At 38.4% G+C, this 25,587-nt stretch overlaps 1 protein-coding gene, 1 non-coding gene and 1 pseudogene across 2 annotated transcripts; 1 reads left to right on the top strand and 2 right to left on the bottom strand.

Annotated features, from left to right (window-relative positions):
* Positions 1 to 584: 584 nt before the first annotated feature.
* LOC122066770 (uncharacterized vacuolar membrane protein YML018C-like) lies at positions 585 to 7,433 on the bottom strand. The gene is made up of 8 exons (XM_042630607.1): positions 6,768 to 7,433; positions 5,115 to 5,501; positions 4,111 to 4,328; positions 3,508 to 3,578; positions 3,304 to 3,405; positions 1,462 to 1,579; positions 1,115 to 1,250; positions 585 to 975 (listed from the first exon to the last, which is right to left on the bottom strand). Exons 1-8 carry the CDS (start codon positions 6,846 to 6,848, stop codon positions 913 to 915), a joined length of 1,176 nt encoding a protein of 391 aa, XP_042486541.1. The 5' UTR covers positions 6,849 to 7,433; the 3' UTR covers positions 585 to 912.
* A 13,332-nt stretch (positions 7,434 to 20,765) lies between these two features.
* LOC122066771 lies at positions 20,766 to 20,872 on the top strand. The gene has a single exon (XR_006136462.1). It is a non-coding gene; the product is annotated as a small nucleolar RNA R71 (small nucleolar RNA).
* Positions 20,873 to 23,837: 2,965 nt separating this feature from the next.
* On the bottom strand, positions 23,838 to 25,345 carry LOC122066767 (annotated as a pseudogene).
* Between the last annotated feature and the right edge of the window lie 242 nt (positions 25,346 to 25,587).

Below are 25,587 nucleotides of genomic sequence, written 5' to 3'. Positions count from 1 at the left end.
GAATTGGGACGATAGACCAACAAGATCATCCATACCATCGAAGGTGTCAGCCGAGGCTTCCTTGGCTTCTGCTTCTTTGGACAACTAATTAGGAATAAGCATATGCATTGGCCGAATACCCTCCATTCCAGAATCAGCAGTAGTACAACATCAAATTCACCAAGCTCCGTGGATCACAAACCTGAAGATCATAGGAAAATTCAGACGTTCATAAAAAGTAGCGTACGTCATTATACCTACCATCCACCCAATGAAGTTAACAGTTACCTGTTTTCTGGACTACTTGTCAAGACAGTTCACCATTATTTTCAACATCAGTTTTTTAATAACTAGGCATGGCAGGTTTTTTGTTTTTTTTTTTGGATAAGTAGGAAGGGGAAGTAGATAACAGCCTGGGGCCCAGGAGACTCGACACATCCTGGTGAGCATGGGTTTCTTGCGCACCATAACTCACCAACTGCTTTAGGCAGTTGTTCTTTCCTTCTCAACGCATGAACCACATCCCAATTGCATGACAGATTAATTGGTAGCAATAATAATTAGTTAATTACCAGTGGAACAAAAAATAAAAGACCCCCTTCACGTACACAAAAGTGGGCTTGCAGCCATATATCAATCAGATCAGAATGTTGAAAGATACAAGGAACATGAGGCATACCCAACCCCCAAAACTTTTTGAACTAAAAATGTTTATTGCGTCCAGGGCCTGACAAGGACCAAGGCAAAAACACAAGCCTGACTCTTGATCCCTTCCCACAATCATATACATTGGAATAGTACATCTCTTTCTTGCTTGGGGCCTACAAATTTCTGTAGTATCGTATCACTAACACACCTGTTGGCCTAGCACCAACAAGGTAAACAAAAGAATCCACTAGAAAGAATATGATTGAAGCTGAACTTTACAAAATGCTACAATCCCAGCTTTTTCGATAACCAATCTGAAAGGTTTGCTATCAAAAACCCAGCAAATACCTGCAAGGCACCAACAAAATATTTACAGATGAACGAATAGCACCAACTAATCTCATTACTCAACAAGAAAAGGTAGTTTGCATCCAACTGTTTGTCATAGTTGATACATGTTTCTGTGTGGAAGAGAGAATCTGACTACCTGAGTGGAACCTAGAATATAGATTGCCGAATAGTGGCGTCCATGAATCATCATGTCAGCTACCATGGCAAGTGGTATGGTTAAAGACATGCCCAACGTAGCTACCAATGGAGTTGTCCAAACAACACATAAAGCCCTGTGCAGAAAAATGAAATCAAAACAAAAGAAACAAATACACATACACCTCACCTCCGCTTTCCCCACCCCCCCTCCCCTCCTCTCCCCTTCCCTCCCCTCCCCTCCCCCACCCCAAAAATAAACAAGTAAGATAAAATTAAATAAAATAAAAGAATTATACCATGGATATGGAATATATGAAGAAAAAAGGGTGGGTTCTCATCACATACCAGAAGTAGTCAGAGAGGACACTTCCAACAAAGCCATTTGCAAGTACAACTTCTTCCATTTTAATAGAGTTGGGAATTGTGAACTTTGGTTCAATTCCCAAAGCTGTCAATGGCCACACTGAAAAGCAAAACAGAAATACAGAACAAATAAAAACTAACGCATACTTCCATTCAACTTTCCTGTGCATATAATAGTTTAATCTGTTATGGTTTGAAGCAGAAATGATAAATTCAGTTTCCTTTAGAGAACTTTGAAAATTTTGAGTAACCATTTTTCTGTTAACAAGCCAATCATGTCATGTCCCTCACAAGTTCCACTTTTGTGAACAAGGAGAGATATCCAGATCAATACACCACAGAAAGGTATGACCTAACAAATTTACAAGTCTTCCCCATGACCCTTACAAGGTCAACTCTATGGCATATTAAATAAGGCCTCCAAGGACACATTATGATGACAATCAAAAAACCACCAGAAAAAAGGTCATCAGGCACCTCAAACTTTCTAGTTGGTCCAAACCACCAATTTCTTGTTTAGAATTCAGTGAGCTTGAAAAACTCTAATTTTTCTTTCTAGTAAATTGGGATTAACCTGTGAGTTTTCTATAACGAATCTGTGACAAATTGACCATGACAGTTACAAGAAAATCCCAGACCTTGAATAACTACAAACATATTCTATTAGAAACTCTTCAGTGCCAGCTGCTTTCATTCAAAGAGACAAAGACATTAGTTTCCCCGCTAGTCTGCATCCTCCCAAACATCACAGCTAGAAGGCAAATGGTGAACCTTTCAAACAAATCTTTTGCATAAAATAAATCTTCTCTATAAAAGTATCTTAGCTCAACATTATCTCAAAGTAATTTCAATCAGTTTCCATTTTTCTCTAAACTATATCAAGAAGCTTCTTCTGATCCCAGTTTAATGTCAGGACATAGAGAGTATGCTCATAAATTTGATAAAACACCACCCCAAGAGTCAAAAACGACAATAATTTCCTGAAGGACATAAAATTGCTAATTGTTTCATATGAAGGATAAGAAAGGAGAAGAAAGATCATAATATTTGCATCGTCTCCAAGAGATGAAAGATGTCATTGAAAGAGGATTACTGTCCTACTCTTGTCACAGAAGACATTTAGATAAGAAAAAAAGTTCTATACTAGAATTCCAAAACAATGCACATCTAAGGCTATGTTCTATATTTGAACCTATGCTAACACAGATAAAATAATATCCGCAAAAAACACTATATTTTGTACACCATTAAGAGAAACAAATGACTCTTCTAATTTACCACAAAAATAAACCCAATGCCCTTCTTCAAGGACCAAGAATTTTCCGATATTTAATTAATGACTACTGATGGTGCAGGGAGAATTTAAAAGATAAATCTCTGTAAGATGTGTCATTAGGTGTCCTGTTGAATTGTTACCATTGCTTATAAACTGATGATATCAAGGAATTTTATGCAAACAATTAACCGCTTTTACAAAAAGTACTATAATCAATTTCATCCTCCCTTATATGAAATGATGACAAGTGCTTTAAAACCAGGCTGATACAAAAAGTTTAAAATGCTACAAAGTTATTGGCATTGCCATAACTTGTCTGTCATGTGTCGCTTTTAGATATAGAAAGGACTAAGTTTCAAACAGAGGCACCTTATTCAATAGGAACATGGAAAACAATTCGTTTTGAGGAGGGTAAGCAGTGCATTCTGGACATATTATTGTTTAGAAGATCCAATAAAAACATGGAAACCAATCCACTTTGTACAACAGCACCCTAGCATTATGCTCTAATTAGTCATTGTGGATGTGCCTGTATAAAAAAGTCTTACCCAGCCACCAAAGGGCAACAAGAGTGAACAGTCCAATATATCCAAATAATTTTTGCACATCAACTCTTTCTCCTTCCTCTCCAGCAAACTTTTTGAGGAGCACTGCAGTGTGGTTACTTCAGGAATGAAATTTAAAATGATGACTCATAATTACACAAAAAAAAAAAAAATGTAATCACTGAATAAAATGAAACGGTGTCCAACCAGTAAATAACCCGTATGTCACAGCTGAGAGAAGCCCAAAGAGGTCTCCTACAAGAGTTCGTTTCCCATTTCTGCTCTCCAAAACACACAAAAATCTACCATCAATGTTCCAAACATGCATAATAAAGTTGGAGTTGATAAACAAACATGAAAATAACCAAGAAACTAATTTAAGAGTAAATTATAATATAATGACCCATATAAAGTGCAAACACATTATTCAGACAGAAGCTTAAGAGTAGCCACTTGCCATCAGGGTCAAAATTGCAAATTCTCATAGTAAAATCATTGGAAGCTCTCTGAGGTCCTTTTAATTGGACTCTTCCCCCCTTCCCCCCCCCAAAAAAAAAAAAAAAAAATTCTCTTTTGCTTTAAAAGATCTTCTCTAGAGAACACTTTAACTATGAACCAAAATATTAAAATTTTCTGGATTCGAAATTCTTAGAAAGCCTCAATGTGCTAAGAATTGTCCACAACCCCATAAGATTGAACAAATGCTTTAAACTACTGTTGTTGCAAGAGTTCTTTTGACCACAAGAACGAACCCAAAAACTTAAATATGATGATGTAAAGTTTAGTAGAGCTTGATAGAATTAAACTTACGCAGATGCATTTAATTGTGCCTCATCTGTGGCCCAGGTCTTCCCCAGAGTTGTCATCAGAACACCAGCCATGCTAACAAACACAGCGACTACTTTTGCTATGTTTAGAGAGTCTTGTCCAAGAAATGCTCCAATGAAAAGAGTGAATAGTCCTGAAGTTGAGGACAGTACGGTTGTACTTGCAACACTTGTACGTGCGAGTGCAGCATTAGATAAGTACTGTCTCAGAAAAAGAAGAAAAATGGATAAATAAGAGTTCTCTGTTTTGTTACTTCTTAAGATATTTAATCACAAAAAGTTACCATAAACAGGAGACATATTTTATGGAGACCTACCTTATTGGCTAACAAAGAAACGAAATGTCAATTACTATATGGGAATAGGAGGATTAAAGCTTTAGATACATTGTGAGTAGCCTGCTATCTAGGTATAACAAATAGAGGAGCCCGAGATTTGGTACTCTTCGACATGCTATATTAATCAATACAGGTTCAAAAGTGAATGATAAGGGCTAACCCTAATAAGTACACATATCATATATTTGTCTTATTGAACATGATCGCAAATCAAGTCAAAGGAAAGCACACAAAAGAAATCCAGGAGAGAAAGGAAACATTGATCTGGGACCATTTTAAAGCAAACTTTAAACCCAAAAAGGACATCTTTCAAATTTCTTACATAAAGGTGTAGGGCTCTGTCAGCCAAAAACAGCATGGATGGACATGTTAGAAGTCTGCCACAAGGAAGTGTCCTAGATGGTACTTTTAAGATGTCCAAGTAACATAGATTAAAACATATACTTGGAAAAGGAAAAGGAAAAGGAAAAGAAAACAGAAGAATCAGACCACACATCTCCAAAGTTAAAATCAATATATATTTCTGCTTTAATGTGTCATGCCTATACCCACAGTCGGTGATCCAATGCTCTATGGAAATAGCAAATAAACCAGGAATGACTGTGCAATCAATCAGGGGAAATTAACAGTAATAAAAGCAGAGTCTCACCTCCGTTATAAACCATATAGGCGCAATATAAAATCCATATGTAGCAATTTCCCTGGTGGAAAGCTCTCTGTCTTGTTTTACAATGTTCACATTTTCTTTGTGTTTAGAAACTAAAGGCTTTCCCTCTTCCCGTACAGAAAGATCTGCTTCACTGTCTTTTCTTTGAATTTCTATTTCAAAGATTTGCATCCCATGGAATTTTACAGTAGAATCAACATCAGCAGATGATTTATCAACAGTTTCTGCATTTTGACCACCTTTTGAAGACTGTTTTCTCAATGAACGACATAGCCAATCCTTGATGAATGCTACTGGAAGATAAACTACCAAGAGAGATGCTCCTAAATATGTAATTGCAAATGGCTGTTTATAGTCTGCAAAAATGCCCTGTTGAACAAACACTTTTCAGTCAAAGGCTCAGTAAGGATAGATAGTTCTTCCTACCTAGACAAGTAATATCAATCTCATGTATATGAACTAAATTTTGAAAGAGTATTTCAACAATATCTTAATTCAATGAGTTGATGCCCAGGGAATATTTGTACCAACAACATAGATGCCACTCACCGACATATACAAGACTTCCCTTATTTGATACCACTGCTCACCAAATCAAAGTTTCCAAGATTTGGGACACTAAGATTCTCATGAAAGTATACATGTTGTGAACTTCCAGTGGCATAAGAATAGTATCAAGGCAATCATAATATTAAAACTTTGAGGCCTGAGCAACTTGTTGGATAGAAGGTTCAGGACATTAGGGATAATAACTAAACTGCAATATTCGTTGAACAGAGATGAAGCAGGATAGGAGCAATTGAACAGCATAAAGGGTTCAAAAAGAACCTCTTCATCAGAAGAGTAATTTGAATGTTGCAGCTTAAAATTTTCTCTTTTCTCTTAGGAAGTGTGCTATAGCGGCCTCATTTCCCTGCTTAACTGAGAAGTTAAATGTTCTTTTAAAAGGAATAATACAATGAGCACAAAGACTAACTACCTAGCTTTGAAGTACAGATTACCTGTAGAATCAAATATTGATTTTTTTTCTGCCACTGTTTTGATCATGAGAGTTATCTAATTGTATCCAACTAAAGTGAAGAAAAAAAATGGCAAACATTGTACGATGAAATTAAAGAGGAAAATTATGTTCTTTAAATGGTTACACCAATGTCCAGAAAGAGTTCACATTTCACGGCATCAATAACATCTTGATTTTTTTGCAGATGTGCAGATTTGGCTTTAGGCAATCATGCAAGAAGTGGGTACAGATGCAAGATCCTTGTTATCATCAAAATTAGCCTTATCTACACACCTCTCCATCTCAAAAATAAATAAATAAATAAATAAAGAAAAGACAAAGGAAAGGAGCGGTTTTCACTTGCAGGACTCTAAAGAGATGGACTTCGGTTGCAAACCCAGAATTACAAAACAACCCAAAGTGACATATATGAAGTGACAAGGATAGCCTTTGAATTTCAAAAGAGAAAATCGAGAATTAGACTGCAATCTTGCCGTTCTGAACAACAAAAAGAGCATCACTTTGAATCAAAATGCAGCTATCTTCAACAATCAGAACCATGAAGTTGAACTAATAATTTGAAGAAAGGAAAAAAGATTATTGTTGAGGACAAAAGAGAACAGAACCAAACTGACCTGCGTGACTTCCGCAGAGGTAACCCAGATGATTACAACAGCCGAAATGAGGAACAATCCCGCCTTATACCTCCAACCCATCACAAATTCGAAAGAGAAAGACCAGAGAAATTGAAATCCAAAGATCTGAATTCCTCCTTCCGCAGATCTTCAACTCGTTCTCGGATTGTTTTTGGTGAAACTCATTCTGCACTCATAACTAAACAATAACAAAAAATCAAAAGATTCATAGATCAAAGACCTAAGCTCATCAATCCCTGCGCGTGCTTAGAAACCGACAAAGACAGAGAGAAAGTAAGGCTTCAGGCTTTCAGTTCCAACTAACTCTGGGGAGGCCACCACACCAAGAGGACTTCGCTGAAAAGAAAACCCAATTGAGAGGGAAAGATTCGTTAAGCCGTTAATCATAAGATTTTCACTCTCTCTCTCTGGTTGGCAACTTGGCATTCTTCTTCTTCTTCATTTGCCCTCCTTTCACTAAATCTGCTTTGATTGCTTTCTACTTTCCATTTCTTAAACTTCCAACAACAATTAATTTTCTTTTTCACTAAATCTGCTTTGATTGCTTTCTACTTTCCATTTCTTAAACTTCCAACAACAATTAATTTTCTTACTTAACGTGTAAAAGCCTAAGGTATTACTTACATGGTACCCCCAAAAAAATATATTATCTTCGACATGCTCATGTCCTAACAATTTATATATAATCGAAGACCATACGAGAATCCTTACCAGAAAAAAAGAAAAAAAGAAAAAAAAAAGGAGAATATAGATCATCAAAGCCCCACAGTATTAGGACATGGTGAGAAGATGCCATGTGTCAGCTGATTTATGGTAAGAAAAGCTGTCACAAGCAAGCTTAGCTGATTCTCTAGTAAGGGAGCTTAGTTTATAGGATAGTTTGACCTTTTTTTTTGATACTTGGGTTCAAAAGTACTATTTCGCATCCATGAATTTTTCCTGTTTTTTCAAATAAATTTATATTTTCAAAAAGAAAATAAAAAAAAAGTTTTCATTGTCACACATTATATCGTTCATGATCACTTGGATTGATTTCGATCAAGATCGGTCCTTAATCCTGACGATATGATACCGATCCAAGAGTAAGTTATATGAATAAAATAATCCAAAATATGGATTAACAAAAAAAAAGTAAATAGGTCGGATCCAATTCGATCCCAACCCTCCTGTACCCCTCCTTTCTTTATTAACAGAAAGAAACTGGCTAACAGCAATAAAAGATTCATTGTGATAAGGAGAGATGCTGAGCTGCTCACGTTGGTGTCTAAATCATTAAAAAATGTTGATCAATGAAGAGGATGCCACTACCACATGTGCAATGGCGCTGGGGGTTTCTAGAATATGATATTTTTCTTTAATCTCCACTTGAGTAAGACTTTTATCAAAATGAAAGAATGAAACAATCTCCCAAAACGGGTCTAAAGGTAGAAAAAATTCATAGGATAAAAAGCAAGTCAAGGAGCGGAAGTGAAGGAGCCCTTCCTTTCAGTTTCAACTTGGAGTCTTTGACCCCCACCTTCTCAACTTAAACTAATTTCCCTGCCTCTTCCCTCTTCTGGGTGGGTTGGTGGGGTGCCTCTGTTTCAATCCAACATCTATGCCTCATAATCAATTCCCAGTTTAGGGTTTGGTACTCCTCATCCACTATGTTGAGTTTTTTTCTTTTCTTTTCTTTTCTTTTTTTTTTTAATTCTAATTTGTATCCTTAAAAAAAATTCCAACTTATAGAGATTTTTTAGTGCTTACCATCGGTATTCAACGGTTGTGGGCCTATCCCAAAGACCAAATTATATATATATATATATATATATATACACATATATAAAAGGTAGAAAGGCCAAATTATTAGAAGGTGTCGGCAACCATTAAATATGAGTTATTATTATGATTTTGTTTTTGGGTGGGTGATATATATATATATATATATATTATAGCTAGGCTCCAAATAGAGATAAATTTATGGTCATTTAATTGTGAGATGTTGGTCCTTCCTAATTGAATTGACCTGTTTAAAGTGATTCCTTATATAGCTGCATGTTCACTTTAAATCAAATAAAAAATTAAATAATTATGACATCATAAGAGATTTCATGCTCTTTTTAAAATTATTTGTATCTCAATTCCTTGGATAAGATACCATACTAAATCAAGCTTGCCTAGAGTCTAGCTCCATGCCTCAGACCCAGATGACAATGATAAAAATAGAATATGATAGGGGTGCCAATGGGTCCGGTCGGCTTGGTCTTAGTCGGGCCTATACGTTTGCACCGTGACCTACCTATTTAAGGAATGGGTCTGGCTCAATGAGGTTATGGGCTTTAACTAGGCTAATGCACTATTAAAGCCTTAAATGGGCCTTAATAGGTTTCAAAAAATTTAATATATTTATTAAATCATTAATAATTTTAAAAAGATATTTTACTTAATTACATTCAATAATTGATAAAAATATCAATATATACCTTATTCTACCTAAAAAAAAAAAACCAAAATATACATAGAAGCAATCGGGCTAAACATGTTGGGCTGAGTCAGGTCTGTAATCAATCGAGCCTATCAGACTTATACCATGTACTGAGAACGATCGATTTTAAACGGGCCCAACCCTTTTGTTAATCAGGCCAGTGTTGGTTGGGCCTAAAATTGATACCACTAGAATTTGACATCATGAATTGAACAAATGTTTTTTTTTTTTTAACAAAAGTGATATTTTAGAAAATCTCATAAACCTATCACTATGTGTTATCCAATATATAAACCCTTATTGGCAAGGGGTCATAGAATATGGTCAATTATATAACGCGTCGACTCCATTAACATTGCAAAATATTGTCCTCTTTGGCCTATAGACCTCAAGGCTTTAAAACGTGTTGTGCCATGTTAAGGAGGCTAAAGATTATCAACTAGCCCCAGTTATCTCCCCCTAGGCTATGTGGGATTAAAATTTGCATACCCTCACCGATCTCCCAAATCCCCTGGTACTTGCCGTATTCTTGGTGGGGACACCTCACTGATCTCCCATGTAGATCCGATACTTGCCATATTCTTGGATGCCATAAACTTCTTCCATTTTGACACAACGTCCTCACTGTGGCCCCATATACTGTCGGGGTCTATTTTGATACCTTGCACAATATTGTCTTCTTTGGCCCATGAGCCTCAAGGCTTTAAAATGTATTGTACCATGTTAAAGAGATTAGAGGTTATCAACTAGCCCAGTAATCTCCCTTAAGCGATGTGGGACTAAAGTTTACACACCCTCACCGATCTCTCAAACAACCTAATACTTGCCGTATTGTTATTATATATATATTTTTTAAGGTAGAAAGGCCAAATTATTAGAAGGTGTCGGAAACCATCAAATATGAGTTATTATTATGATTTTGATTTTGAGATTTTAAAAGTAACCTCAAGTGTACATATCAGTATAGCTAATGGGTTGAACACAAAGAGAGCAACCACTTTATTTTTAGCTTCTTTTAGTAATGCGAAAGTGTAACGATTGATTATGGCAATCTACTTCTAACTACCGTCCTAACACAAAGGCATCTAAAAGTATCATAACCAACACATCTAGGAAAATTGAAATTGAAATTGCAATTGCAATTAAAAACCTAACTATTTGTCATCTAGGAATTTAAATACTCTAACCACGCAAATGAAAAGTAAATAACTGAAAGTAAAAGTGTTGAAAGGTAAATAAAAGTGCAAATAAATGGGACAAAGCCAGATAGAGGCACATAAGTAGGTATCTCTACTTAACCCAAGGGATACACCATAAATAATATAAGCTTCCCTACTTGATCAGAGAGTTACTCTTATAACGGCTGCTTTACTTAGCTTTAGGGGAAGGAAGGCAAAGTAAATAACTGGAAGTAAATAACTTAAAGTAAATGCAATAAAAGGATGGTTTCATAGCTAGAAAGGGGCAAAGCCAACACATGCATCTAGCCAAGGACCTTGGGGGAAAAGAAAAACATCAAAGTAAAAACTGAAAATAAAAGCCTAAATTAAGAATTAATAGGTAGTAAGAAGAGGGAATGAGAGGCGGGTGAGAAGACCTATGAAGAAGCCTACTTACCTGAACTTCCTTGAATCCTTGAATTAAAATAACTTGATTGATTTGAGATACTACCTGTGATACCCTACTTTTTAAACCCAGTCTTATAACATGGTTGACCCGGTTTAAGCATGCAGGACCCGAACCGGAGAGGGTTACGGCAGGTTCCTTATGGACCATGATGACAAGGGTAACTTTGAACACCGGTTGGCCGGACAAGTCCGAGTCAGTGCCAGAGGAGACGGGTGTACCCAAGCCGTGTACATACACCTATCATAAGGCCATGTATGGATAATGCAGGTATGTAGCCGTATCCTAAAGCGCATACGTATAATATACCTTATACCGAGAGTGAGATTCGTGTCGAGAATTGAATTCCATCAAAATCTCACTTGTTGGGCAATTTTTGGCCCTCAGGTGGGCGGTCATAGGTGGGCACATCCGCCCACCTGAGTGACCCACCCATGTGTCACCAATGATTTTAAGAAAGTATAAATAGCAGGATTTGTGTTTTTTTTTCAATATCTCATTTATTACACTGAATAGTTGGTGAGAAGATTTAAGAGGAGAGAAAAGAATAGAGGAAAGAGAACGAAGAAGAAAGGGGAAGGAAGAGGAAGAAGGAATGGATTTAAGCGGCGCCAAGGCTTGATCTTTCCATTCCGACGTCGAAAGAGTGATCCCCAACACGAGATCTACGTTTAGAGGTGAGCGAAGGCTATATTCCCTAAACTTTCACCATACCCAAGTAAAACCCTCGATTTGGGTAGTGGTTCTTGGGATCTTGTAGATTTCCCTTGAGATGATGAATCAAAAGGTTTAATAGATGGTTTATGTGTTGATTTTGAAGTATTTGAAGAAGTGTTTCCACGGTTGGAAGAGCATTGGTTATTTAAAGTGATTTTGGGATTTTTGAACGAGTTCTTGAGCAAAGAAGGTAAGATGGCTTCCATTCCTTAAATCCAACCTAGATCTAGGTTAGAACCATCTTATGAGACCTTGAATGTGTGGAGAATGGATTTGAAAATGCCCCATTTGATTCCCCAAAGGTTGGGGAAGGTTTCGGGGAAAAATGGTATTTTCCCGCCAAGACCGGTGGGCCCAACCGGTGGGCCTAACGACGGGCAGGTTTGCCCTCTGGTCTTAGCAGGGCCAACTGGCGGGCCGACCGGTGGGCCAACCTGCCCGCTGGTCTTAGCAGGCCCTCGGGACCAACCGACAGGCCCAATCGGTGGGCCGACCTGCCATCCGATCATGACCAGTGGGTCAGGACTGGTGGGTCGACCTACCCGTCGGTCATGACTGGTGGGTCAAGACAGGTGGGCTGTCCGACCCACTCGAGAGACTCCCAACGTGATTTCTAAGTCCGAACGGACCCAAAACGGACGTGCGACCTTCTTTTAGGATTCTAAACATGATTTTGTATCAAATCTTGTTAGTTTTGACCCCAAAGTGGTGAAATGCTAACCCCATTCACTCATGATAGGTTCACCAAAACTTACGCTTCTCGCACCGGATCTCACCCGTACCAAGCGTGAGTCTTTGTACACTACAGGTAAGTGGGGAGAGGACGTTTGGCCTTATTTTAAGGCTTATTGTGCATTTATTTAATTGTATCTAGACTAGCCATGTCATCATGCAAATGCTATGTAGCTCAACCATCCTCATATTTTTATGTCATATGTGTCGTGTTTATTTTCTCAATGTCAAATGATGATGCGCTTATGTGATGAATATTGACATCAATGTGCATGATGCATTAATAGACTAGATGCCGTAGTCGGCTTGAAAACGAGTGCATCGGTGGCCCATGGAATGGGACGTGGTGGCACTATGCAATCGTACTATGTCATATAGGAGCATGCGGTTTAGAATTATCATCTACCCGTGCTACGACCCTTCCCAACAGGGGTTGAGGTGTTGGGTTACTGTTTGAAATTTAAAATGTAACCGCAAGCGTACGGATCAGTGTAGCTACGGGTCGAACACAGAGAGAGCAGCCACTTTATTTTTTTATCTCTTTTAATAATGCGAAAGTGAACCGATTAATAGTTGTGATCTAATTCTAATTACCGTCTCAACCATTCATCATCTAATTCTAATTACCGTCTCAACCATTCATCATCTAAGAATTTAAAGACGCAAGCCACGCAATTAAAATTAAATAAATAAATAACTGAAAATAAACAACCCACGCAATTAAAAAAAAAAATAAAGGAAAAAAATACTGAAATAAAAATAAAGTAAAAGAAAGGGGATAAAGCTAGAGAGACTCACAAGTATGTTTCTCTACTTAGCCCGAGGGATGCATCATAATATGAGCTTCCCTACTTGACCAGAGAGTCACTCTTACAAGGGTTACTCTACTTGGCTTTAGGGAAAGGGAGACAATTAAAATAAAAGCAATAAATTGATGGTTCTATGGCTAGGAGGGGCAAAGCCAACACATACATTAGCCATGAACCTTGGGGGAAAGGGATAGCAATAATGTAACGACTGAAAATAAAAATCCTAAATTAAGAAAGAAAATGTAGTCAGAAGAGGGAATGAGAGGGGGGGAGAGAAGACTACTGAAGGAGCTTACTTACTTGAATCAATGCTTGAACTTGAAAAACAATTGCTCCACGGCTCGTGGTCTTGTCACCTAGATCTAAGCCTAGAACTATAACTTAAAAAATTACAACTCAATTGCATAAATCACAAACATAAAAAGGCTGAATAAAAATAAAAGAGTGCTTGCATTAATTGAAATAAAAAAAAACTATTAGAAAAGTGATTGAAGAAAAGATAAAAAAGAACTAAAACTAAAGAGAGAGCAAGAGAAAGAGAGAGAACAACTAAAAAAAAACTAGAAGAAGAATGAATTGTCTCCCCTCCTCTTACATGAGTTGTATTTATAGGGAATGAGGAGGTAGGGTAACAATTTTCTCTTTCCTAAAAGAGAGAAACTCACAATTGATTGTGAGATCTTTTGAGACCAAAAGTGCTAAGGTGGAGGAGAGAGAAGAGAGAAATAAATTTCCTATATATTTTTTTTGCTTATTTTCTTTCCTTTTTTTTTTTCTCCCTCCAAAGGACGATTTTTCTTGCTTTATGTGATTTGGACAATATTTTGGTGGGTGATGATGTGGAGGAGAGAGAAGATTTGGACAATCTCTATTTCTCCCTTTTTTTTCTTTCCTTTTTCTTTTTCTTCTTCTCTTCTTGCTTCCACGATTTTTCTTTCCTTCTAATTTGATGTGGAAATCCCCTCCATGCCCTTAGTGCTTTAAGTGAGTGAAAAGCAGAAAATCTTCAACAAAATTCTCTAAAAAAAAAACCATGAGATTCGAACTTGAGACCTCTTGGTGAGCAAGGGAATTTTGTACACCATAGCTCACCAACTACACTAGGTAGTTGTTGTTACCAAAAACGAATCTTCAATCAATTAAGGATGTGGTCCATCGATCATTGTTGGTATTTGGAGTATTCCTTGTACCTTTGGGACAATTGCAAACGGGCTAGTTCTGCATCTCGATTCAGTTCTGATCCATTATTCTTTTTCTGGCCCGAAAAGAATAATCATTTGTACGGGTGACCAAACGAATGTGTACTTTTAATTGAACACGTCCATCTTGCTCAGAATTTCATCCTCTTCGCAACCATGAAAAGAAATAGGATCTCTTTACGTGTAAAATTGAAGATATAGCTCCCAATAGTCCTTAAGGCCTTGAAAATATAAAACCTGCAAAAAGAGAGTAAAACCCAAGGTAGCTCCATTCTAAATATGTAAAATGCATGTTTTACTACCCTAGATTTTACACATAAATGTGCTCATCAGAATTCCCCCACACTTAGACTTTGCTAGTCCTCGAGCAAAACAAAAAGAAAAAGAATAAAGACAAAAAAAACTAACTCACTTTCGTAGGAATCACGGTTGCACTTAGCATGTGCAAGAAGCCTTTAAACCCCTAGGTCATCCCTAGTGGACGAGTTATGTCTGGTGGGTGTTTGCAGTGAATATACACCCAAAATTCAGAATAAACAAATCCCAACTTTGGCTAAAGGTAAGGCTCATACCAATCCAGAACAAAGATAATTTCTCTTACAAGGGACCCCCACACTTGAACTTTTATTACCCTTTATCAATTCCAGGAACTAGCATATTTCTTAATTTGGAACTCACCTCGTCTCTTCCAAAACATCCTTATCTTAAGGCAAAACCACTTGTGAAGAAATAGGAAACCAATGACTAAGGCGTTGGAGTATTTTTTACCAAAACATGTTACCAAGCAATAATGACATTTGCACATTTTTTTTTTATTTTTAATTTTTGAATAATAAACTCTATTCTACTCCACTACTTTTGGCCTGAATGACATGGTGGAGCAAACACCAGACACCCAAGTTATTATGTAGCTTCGCTTTTTGCATATGTCCACAAAGGCAGTGATGCTAGAGTTACTTCAGAGGTTTCCTCCCAAGGAATTTCGATCAAGACACCATGCTTCCTGAGGCGCAATGCCCTATCTAGTTCCAAGGGAATCAACTCTTATTCTTCTTTATACCACATTTCACATTTCATTTAAAATTGTGCATTTGTCAACCCATGCCAAATTAAAAAGAAGGTTTCAACTCCAAATCAAAAGTACAAGGAACCCACAGACTTACATATGGTCCATCACCATAAAACATGGGTCTCTTATTTTTCAAAAGAAAGTCCCATCTCAAGACACATGCTTGTTTCTTTCTTCTCAACAGGGTTTTTTATACGTTCAAAATGGGTACCTTAATCAAAACTTTTATTTTCATACATTAAGCAACCGAATGGTCTGATCATTACCCAAAAGCCAAAGTAGGACTCCATCCTTAGCAAGCTCAAAAATAAAAAGAAAAAAAAACAAAATAAAGTGAAAAAAATCAAAAACTGGTTTCCCTCCCCCACACTTAAGTCATGCAATGTCCTCAATGCATGGAAAGAATTAAAAGCAAAGACAATGCAAGGGGGTCATACCTGATTAAAAGTTAGTCATCAGTGTAAAAAGGTTCATGGAGATCCATGACCTCTTCACTACTAGTAGTAGGAAACTCGAGGAACGGTTTCAAATGCTGACCATTAACCTTCGAAATTACCCCTGTTCCTGGATTCAAAATCTCCACAGCCCCATGGGGATATACATTATGAACAATAAATGGGCCATCCCATCGGGATCTAAGCTTACCAGGGAAAAGATGCAATCGAGAGTTGTACAATAAAACCTTATCACCAATTGCAAAAGATTTGCGCAGAATGTGTTTATCATGGAAAGCTTTGGTCTTTTCCTTGTGAATTCTAGAACTTTCATAGGCATCATTCCTAAGTTCCTCCAACTTAGATAGTTGGAGCCTACGATGAATTCCCGCTTCAGACAAATCAAAGTTAAGCTTCTTAATGGCCCAAAAGGCCTTATGCTCCAACTCAACTAGTAAGTGACAAGCTTTCCCATACACCAAACGGTAGGGAGACTGGCCAAGGTCAGTCTTGAATGCAGTCCGATGAGCCCACAAGGCATCAATGAGCCTAAGGGACCAATCCTTACGGTTGGGATTAACAGTTTTCTCCAAGATTTGTTTGATCTGCCTATTAGACACATCCACTTGGCCACTAGTTTGGGGGTGATAAGGGGTAGATAACTTATGGGTGATCCCATACTTTTTCATTAAGGCCTCAAAAGGCCGATTACAAAAATGAGTACCCCTATCACTAATTATTGCACGTGGTGCACCAAAGCGGGAAAAAGTGTTCTCTTTGAGAAACTGGACCACCACTTTGTGGTCATTAGTTTTACAAGGTATGGCCTCTATCCATTTAGAAACATAATCAACGGCCAAAAGTATATACAAATTCCCAAAGGAATTAGGGAATGGTCCCATAAAATCGATGCCCCAAACATCAAAGATCTCAACTACTAAAATGGGGTTGAGAGGCATCATGTTCCTTTTATTGATACGGCCAAAAGACTGGCAGGCAGGGCAAGCCTTGCAAAAATCAAAAGCATCTCTAAAAAGAGTGGGCCAATAAAATCCGCATTGGAGAACCTTTGCGGCAGTCTTCTTCGGTCCAAAGTGTCCACCACATGCATGATCATGACAAAAAGAGAGAATGGAATGTTGCTCATGATCAGGAACACATCGTCGGATAATCTGATCTGGACATATCTTAAACAAATAAGGATCATCCCAGAAAAAGTGCTTAACTTGGGAATGAAACCTATACTTATCTTGGGTGGACCAGTGATCCGGAGTCACACCTGAAACTAAGAAGTTGACAATGTCAGCAAACCATGGTTCACTGGACATTGCAAATAATTGTTCATCTGGAAAGTTCTCGTTGACTGGAGAATCAACAGTCAAGGAATTGGGAAGCCGGGATAAATGGTCTGCAACTAGGTTTTCAACTCCTTTCTTATCCCTAATTTCTAAATCAAACTCTTGCAAAAGTAAAACCCACCTAATGAGACGGGCTTTGGCATCCTTCTTCTGAACTAGGTATCTGAGAGCAGAATGATCAGTATACACCACCACATGTGAACCAATTAAGTAAGATCGAAACTTTTCTAATGCAAACACAACGACAAAAAATTCTTTTTCAGTAGTTGTATAATTGAGTTGTGCATCATTTAAGGTCCTACTAGCATAGTAAATGATAGTGGGTAACTTATTAATCCTTTGACCTAAAACTGCTCCTATGGCAAAATCTGAAGCATCACACATCAATTCAAAATGTTCAGTCCAAACAGGTGGTTGAACAATGGGTGCATTGGTCAACTCCTTCTTAAGTTGTTTGAAGGATTCTAGGCACTCTTTAGAAAGCTCAAAAGTTTGATCTTTGGCAAGTAATGAGGTGAGAGGTCGGGCTAAATGACTAAAGTTCTTAATAAACCTTCTGTAGAAGCCTGCATGCCCTAGAAAGGACCGAACATCCTTAACAGATTGAGGAGGTGGTAAATTATCAATTAAATCCACTTTGGCTCTATCTACCTTAATTCCCTCCTTGGATATTACATGGCCTAAAACAATACCAGATTTAACCATAAAATGGCATTTCTCCCAATTCAAAACCAAATTCTTAGATATGCACCTTTTCAAAACTAGGGAAAGATGATGAAGACATTCAGAATAGGAATTCCCATGAATTGAAAAGTCATCCATAAATACTTCTAAGAATTTTTCGACCATGTCAGAAAAAATGCTCATCATGCATCGTTGGAACGTAGCAGGGGCATTGCAAAGCCCAAAGGGCATACGCCTGTAAGCAAATGTTCCATATGGACATGTAAAAGTGGTCTTATGTTGGTCCTCTAAAGCAATTGGGATTTAGCTATAGCCGAGAATATCCATCAAGAAAGCAATAGTATTCATGTCCAGCTAACCTCTCTAACATCTGGTCAATGAATGGCAATGGGAAGTGGTCCTTCCAGGTTGCCGCATTTAACTTCCTGTAGTCAATGCATACACGCCATCCTGTTTGGACACGGGTAGGGATCAACTCATTATTGGCATTAGGAACTACAGTCACACCAGACTTCTTAGGCACTACGTGAACTGGGCTTACCCATTGGCTGTCAGAAATAGGATAAATTATTCCATGATCCAAGCACTTCAGGATCTCTTTCTTAATGGCTTCCATCATCATTGGGTTAGCTCTTCTTTGGGGTTCCGTGGATGGTTTGGAATCCTCCATAAGATGTATATGATGTTGCACAATAGAAGGGCTTATACCCTTGATATCAGCCATGGTCCAACCTAGGGCTTCCTTATTATCTTTTAACACTTTAAGTAACTCCTCTTCCTGGCTAGAAGTCAAATTTGAAGAAATTATTACAGGAAGAGTCTGGTCAGGCCCTAGGAAGGCATATCTCAAATTAGATGGCAACTCCTTAAGATCTAGCTTAGGGGGCTCAACTATGGAAGGTTTGGGAATGGAATTGGAAAGGGGTCCTAAGGGCTCCATGAGTGTGTGAAGACTCAGGACTTCAGAAAAGAAATTTTCACTATCATCATCCAACTCATCCATACACTCTTGGAATTCTGAATCAAAATCAATATCAAAGTTGGTAACTAAATCATCAGAAAAATCCAAAAAATCCTCAAGCATATTGATCTCTTCTTCCATATGTGGTTGCTTGCCAATCCTAAACATGTTAAACTCAACAGTTTGGTTACCAAAAGATAATCTTAGAAAACCATTCCGGCAATTGATTAATGCATTACTGGTAGCCAAGAATGGTCTTCCTAGAATTATAGGGATCTCATCCTTGGTTGAGAAGGGCTTAGTATCTAACACAATGAAATCAACAGGAAAAATAAATTCCCCCACCTTTAGTAAGACATCCTCAACCATCCCTTTAGAAATCTTAACAGACCTATCTGCCAACTGAAGAGTAGTTCCAGTGGCTTTCAATTCTCCCAATCCTAGTTCCTTGTACACATGGTAAGGTAAAAGATTCACACTTGCGCCAAGGTCAAGTAAGGCATGCTCAATATAGGTGTTGCCTATGACACAAGATATGGTAGGGCTCCCTGGATCCTTATACTTGGCTGCTATAGGCTGAGTAATTATGGAACTAATGTTACCTGCCAAGAACGCCTTTTTGGGCACACTAGTAATACTTTTGTGAGTATACAAATCTTTTAGTACCTTTGCATAGGCGGAGATCTGGGATATGGCATCCAAAAGAGGGATGTTCACTTCTACATTTTTGAAGACTTTTAAAATTTTATCCATGGAAGCAATCTTCTTTTTGTTTACCAAGCAATTAGGAAATGGGACAGGATGAACATAAGGACTGTTAGGGATTTGCCCCTGTTCAGAAGAATCATTTTTGGTTTCCTCAACCAAATCATCTTTAGTTTTAGAAAAATCTTTAGGTTCATTAGATGAACCTGGAATAAGAGGCACATTTGTGTCCTCAAATGAAGAAGAGTTAACAGGAGTAATAGATGGGGAAGATTTAGGAATGCTCTGTAGGTACTCTCTACCACTCCTAAGGGCATAAACAACATTACATTGGTTAGAGGGCCCTTGTTGAGTCTGACCTTGTACTATATTCAGTGGTGCATTAGTTGGTCCTTGTGAACTAACAGGCTGATGATGCCTAGGGTTAGGCTCTGGTTGACTGGGTAAAGTTCCCTTCTCCCTCTCACGCATAATTGAGACAACTTGGGTAAGTTCTCTCGTAAGATTTTGATGGCTTGTCATGAGGAGGGCCATATTTTTTTCCAAGTCACTTATTCTACTTGCCTCTCCAGTGTTGGTAAACCCAGGGGGTTGCTGATAAGATGATAGAAGAGGGGCCCTAGGAAAACTCGCCTGAGGTCCTACATTTGACCTAGGAAAAGTATTTTGAGAAAAAGATTGTTGTGCAAAGGGAGGCCTTTGGGGTCCAGGTTGACCTTGATTATAGAAATTGGAAGGTCCTACTTGGTTGCCCTAATTCCAAGAGAAATTTGGGTGATTTCTCCATCCTGGATTGTATGTGTTACTATATGGATTATTCTGGTATAAGGCATTAACACTATCATTAGAAGTGCCCCCAGAGGTGTTGGGGCATTCTTCTATGATATATCCAGGGGACTAGAACCAAGCACAAATCTTAACCAAATTGACTGATGATGGCTCTCTAGGAACAATAGCCTCAATCCTCTTGATTAGGCTATCCAAATGGGCTTCCTTGGCTACTATCCCATCCACAAAATATCCTTTTCCTCCTATGGTTCTTTCACTCTCTTGGGTTGATTCCCACTCACGGGTTTTGTCAAGTAAGTCAAGTAAGAATTCCCGTGCCTTTCTTTCATCTGTAAAGGATGTGAATCCCTCAGGGCACATAGACTCTATCATTTGTTTAGTTGGGTAATCAATACCCTCATAAATTATTTGACATAAATGCCATAAGTCTAGGCCATGGTGAGGGAATTCTTGGAGTAGATCCTTGAATCTCTCCATAAGTTTGGAAAATGACTCATTAGGCTTTTGCCTAAACTAAATTATATCACTTCTAAGCTTATTGGTCTTGTGAGTTGAGAAAAACTTCTTATGGAAGACAACTGTGAACTGTTCCTATGAGGTTATGAAATTTGTGGGTAACCCATACAACCACTTCTTAGCTTAGTCTTTTAATGCAAAAGTGATAAACCTAAGCTTAACAGCATCATCAGAAAGCTGTTGGATCTTAATTAGAACACATACCTCTTCAAATTCCCTTAAGAAATAGGTATGCATCCTCAGAGGTCAACCCATGGAAGTGGGGCAACATAGTGATGTATTGAGATTTGAGTTCAAAATTATTGCCCTGGGCTTGTGGTAGAACTATGCAGGAAGGTTGGGCTGTTCTAGCAGGGTAGAACCTATCTTTCAGAGATTTAGGTAAAGGGTTTTGCTATTGGTCTCCCATATTGAAGGGTTTTAAAGAGAGCAAACGTATAGGGTCACTACTTGTTGGATCTCTTCTTTCTAACCGATTCTTAGTATTACGTACCCACCTAACACTCATGCAACAGAAAACTACCCGCAACTAAAGTAAGACAAGCACAAAAGAATGGATAGCAAAACTTTTTTGATTTTTTGATTTTTTGATTTTTTTTTTTGGGAGCTTACCGGCAGGGATCCGAGGTTGCTCAGGTCAATTCCTGAGGTACTGCTACAGGGCGAAACCTGTCTTTATCATACTGTGAGGCATGGCGACCTCCACTGATACAACTATTATTGCAAGTTGTTCTTCTCAGGAATTCAATAAAAGAAAAGGAAAAATATAAAACAAAGCAAACAAAGCACTCCGATTTACCAAAAGAAAGTGAAAAATAACATGGAACTGTCTCCCCGGCAACGGCGCCAAAAACTTGTTTGAGATTTAAAATGTAATCGCAAGTGTACGGAACAGTGTAGCTACGGGTTGAACACAGGGAGAGCAGTCACTTTATTTTTTTTATCTCTTTTAATAATGCGAAAGTGAACCGATTAATAGTTGTGATCTTATTCTAATTACCGTCCTAAACATATGTATCTAAAATAACATCCTAACCATTCGTCATCTAAGAATTTAAAGATGCAAGCCACGCAATTAAAATAAAATAAATAAATAACTGAAAATAAACAACCCATGCAATTAAAAAAAAAAAATAAATAAATAAAGGAAAAAAATGCTGAAATAAAAAGAAAGGGGATAAAGCTAGAGAGAGACTCACAAGTAGGTTTCTCTACTTAGCCCGAGGGATGCATCATAATATGAGCTTCCCTACTTGACCAGAGAGTCACTCTTACAAGGGTTACTCTACTTGGCTTTAGGGAAAGGGAGACAATTAAAATAAAAGCAATAAATTGATGGTTCTATGGCTAGGAGGGGCAAAGCCAACACATACACTAGCCATGAACCTTGGGGGAAAGGGATAGCAATAATGTAACGACTGAAAATAAAAATCCTAAATTAAGAAAGAAAGGGTAGTCAGAAGAGGGAATGAGAGGGGGGAGAGAAGACTACTGAAAGAGCCTACTTACTTGAATCAATGCTTGAACTTGAAAAAAAATTGCTCCACGGCTCGTGATCTTGTCACCTAGATCTAAGCCTAGAACTATAAGTTAAAAAATTACAACTCAATTGCATAAATTATAAACATAAAAAGAACTGAATAACAATAAAAGAGTGCTTGCATTAAGTGACATAAAAAAAAACTATTACAAAAGTGATTAAAGCAAAAATAGAGAAGAACTAAAACCAAAGAGTGATAGAGGGAGAGAGAGAGCAACTAAAAAAAAAACTAGAAGAAGAATGAATTGTCTCCCCTCCTCTTACATGAGTTGTATTTATAGGGAATGGGGAGGTAGGGTAACAAATTTCTCTTTCCTAAAAGAGAGAAACCCACAATTGATTGTGAGATCTTTTGAGACCAAAAGTGCTAAGATGGAGGAGAGAGAAGAGAGAAATAAATTTTGAGAAATTTCCTATAATTTTTTGCTTATTTTCTTTCCTCTTTTTTTCTAATTTTTTTTTCTTCTTTTTCTCTCTCCTAGGGACGATTTTTTTCTTCCTTTGTGTGATTTGGACAATCTTTGATGATGATTTGGACAATCTCTATTTCTCCCTTTTTTTTCTTTTTTTTTTTTTTCTTCTCTTCTTGCGCAGGAACCCTTCCACGATTTTCCTTGCTTCTAATTTGATGTGGAAATCCCCTCCATGCCTTAGTGTTTTAAGTGAGTGAAAAGCAGCAACTACACTAGGTAGTTGTTGTTACCAAAAACGAATCTTTAATCACTTAAGGATGTGGTCCATCGATCCTTGTTGGCATTTGGAGTATTCCTTGTACCTCTGAGACAATTGCAAACGGGCTGGTTTTGCATCTTGGTTCAGTTCTGATCCATTATTCTTTTTCTGACTTGAAAAGAATAATCACTTGTACGAGTAACCAAACGAATGCGTACTTTTAATTGAACACGTCCATCTTGCTCAGAATTTTGTCCTCTTCGTAACCATGAAAAGAAATAGGACATCTTTACGTGTAAAATTGGAGATATAGAGTCGGATAGTCCTTAAGGCCTTGAAAATATAAAACCTGCAAAAAGAGAGTAAAATCCAAGGTAGCTCCATTCTAAATATGTAAAATGCATGTTTTCATACCCTAGATTTCACACATAAATGTGCTCATCAATATATAACTAGGTTTTTGGGGTATTTGGATAGAAGAAATAGATAAAATGGTCCTTCAACTTATTATTTTTATTATTTTTTGGTAGAATCCTTCAACTTATCTTTTCTTCATTAAAGGATAAAATGGATTTTGTGTTTCACAACTAACATACTAACACTGTCACGTAGGGAACGGGTGTAATTGTTTTTTTTTTTGGTAAGGAAAGAAGTGTAATTGTTGAAAACACAAGTGTGCAAATATAATACAGCCATAGTGCAGGTAAATAGATTTAATAAGGCCATAGTACTGGGGAGGGGGAGCATAATTTATCCTTCTCGCCAGATTAAAGAAAAAAAAAAAAAAAATACACACAATTACGCCAAAGGATCTAAATCATCTGACCAGCCCGAGTACTCATTCCTGAATCCATGCCTCGGCGAGCTCATGAAAAGAAGCACGGGAGGACCCACCCTCCGCCCATGCAGCCAAAGCCTTCTCCTTCATCTCTCGACAGACTTTCCTTATCTCTCTCCCCTCGTCTGAGTCCATCAGCATTCTGACTCGCTTCTCAACCTCGCCAGCTACCACAAACCCATCCTCCGCCACCTCCATCGGCAACGCCACCCTCATCCCCCCCACCAAAACCTCCTTATTCATATGTTGCTCTGCATAGAGTGGCCACGCCAGCATTGGCACCCCAGCAGACACCGCTTCCAACACCGAGTTCCACCCACAATGAGTCACGAATCCTCCCACTGATTCTCGACCCAAAATCTCCACCTGCGGCGCCCATGACTTCACCACCAAACCCCTGCCTCTGGTCCGCTCCACAAACCCCTCCGGCATCACAGCTTCAAGATCGAAATCAATGGTGGATAGTGGAGACATCGTCCTTCCACCACCACCGATTGGTGGAGGGTTCTTCACCACCCACAAGAACCTCTGTCCACTCCTCTCAAGCCCAACAGCAATCTCTGCAATTTGCTTCACTGAAAACACACCAAAGCTGCCAAAACACAAGAACAGAACACTCTGACTTGGTTGATTGTCAAGCCACCACAAACAATCAGCCCCACCAGATTGATCTCCGGGTTCTGTAACTAATGGTCCAACACAGAAAATGGCCGGCGTTTGATTCTTGATCACATTGATTGCTTCCGGCTCTAGTGCCTCGATGGTGTGGGATATAATTCCCTTTGATTTGAGGAGTTGGGTACCCAGATCCAACATCTTATCGTAAACCTGGTTGTTCCGATCAAGTACAGATGCCCCCATATGTGAAGCTCGAATTGGGGGCAATCCAGGAATGTGGAGAACAGTGTTGCCAAGCTCTCTGAAGCTCTTGTCAGTCTCGTTATGGAGGGTTGGGAGGTGAAGGAACATGGCAACAATAGAGGCATTAGTTGGAAAATAGTAGTAAAGAGGGATGTTCAGCTCGGTGGCGACATCGGAGGCTGGCTTGCAGAAGAAATCGATCACAAGGGCTGCAATATAGGAGGTTTCAGAGATGGTTTGGAGGGTGTGAAGAAGGTTTGGGTTGTTGAGTCTAATCGATTCCAAGAGTATGGCGACAGGGTGGAAAGGGGGTTTAAGGGAAGGAGGGTTGGGAAGAGAAGGGAAGCGGTGGAAGGTTATTCAAGGGTTTGTCTGAGAGACTCGATCGATGTAAGGGTCGATTTTGGCGCTGTCAAAAGGATTGCTTGTTATGAAGATTGTGAGGGAGAAACGTGAGCTGTAGTGGCGGAGGATGAGTTTGCCCAGCTCAACCATGGAGGTTAGATGGCTGATGCCAGGGCCTGGGTAGAGAACTATAGTGTCTTTCATTTCCTCTTCCTCTAACTCAGATGTCGGACTTGCCAAAAATAACACCGATGTCGGACCAGAATTAAGGAGCTCACGATCCTTATAGCACGAGCAAATAAAACAAGGGCATGGGTCATGGCCACTGAGTGAAAAGGGGAAATGTCAAATCCGAACTGATTTCTTGACCAGGAACTGGTCAAACCGGACAGCTTTGCTTAATTTAAAATAATTTGAAATTTGATACATTTGCAAGTAATTTAAAAGGTGAAGGGGAACGGATACTGTGAGTCTCTGACT

The sequence above is a fragment of the Macadamia integrifolia genome, unplaced genomic scaffold (assembly GCF_013358625.1).
Source record: "Macadamia integrifolia cultivar HAES 741 unplaced genomic scaffold, SCU_Mint_v3 scaffold2573, whole genome shotgun sequence".
Lineage (NCBI taxonomy): Eukaryota > Viridiplantae > Streptophyta > Magnoliopsida > Proteales > Proteaceae > Macadamia > Macadamia integrifolia.
Note: the sequence above shows the minus strand (reverse complement) of the source record. Positions and strands in the feature narration are given on the sequence as shown.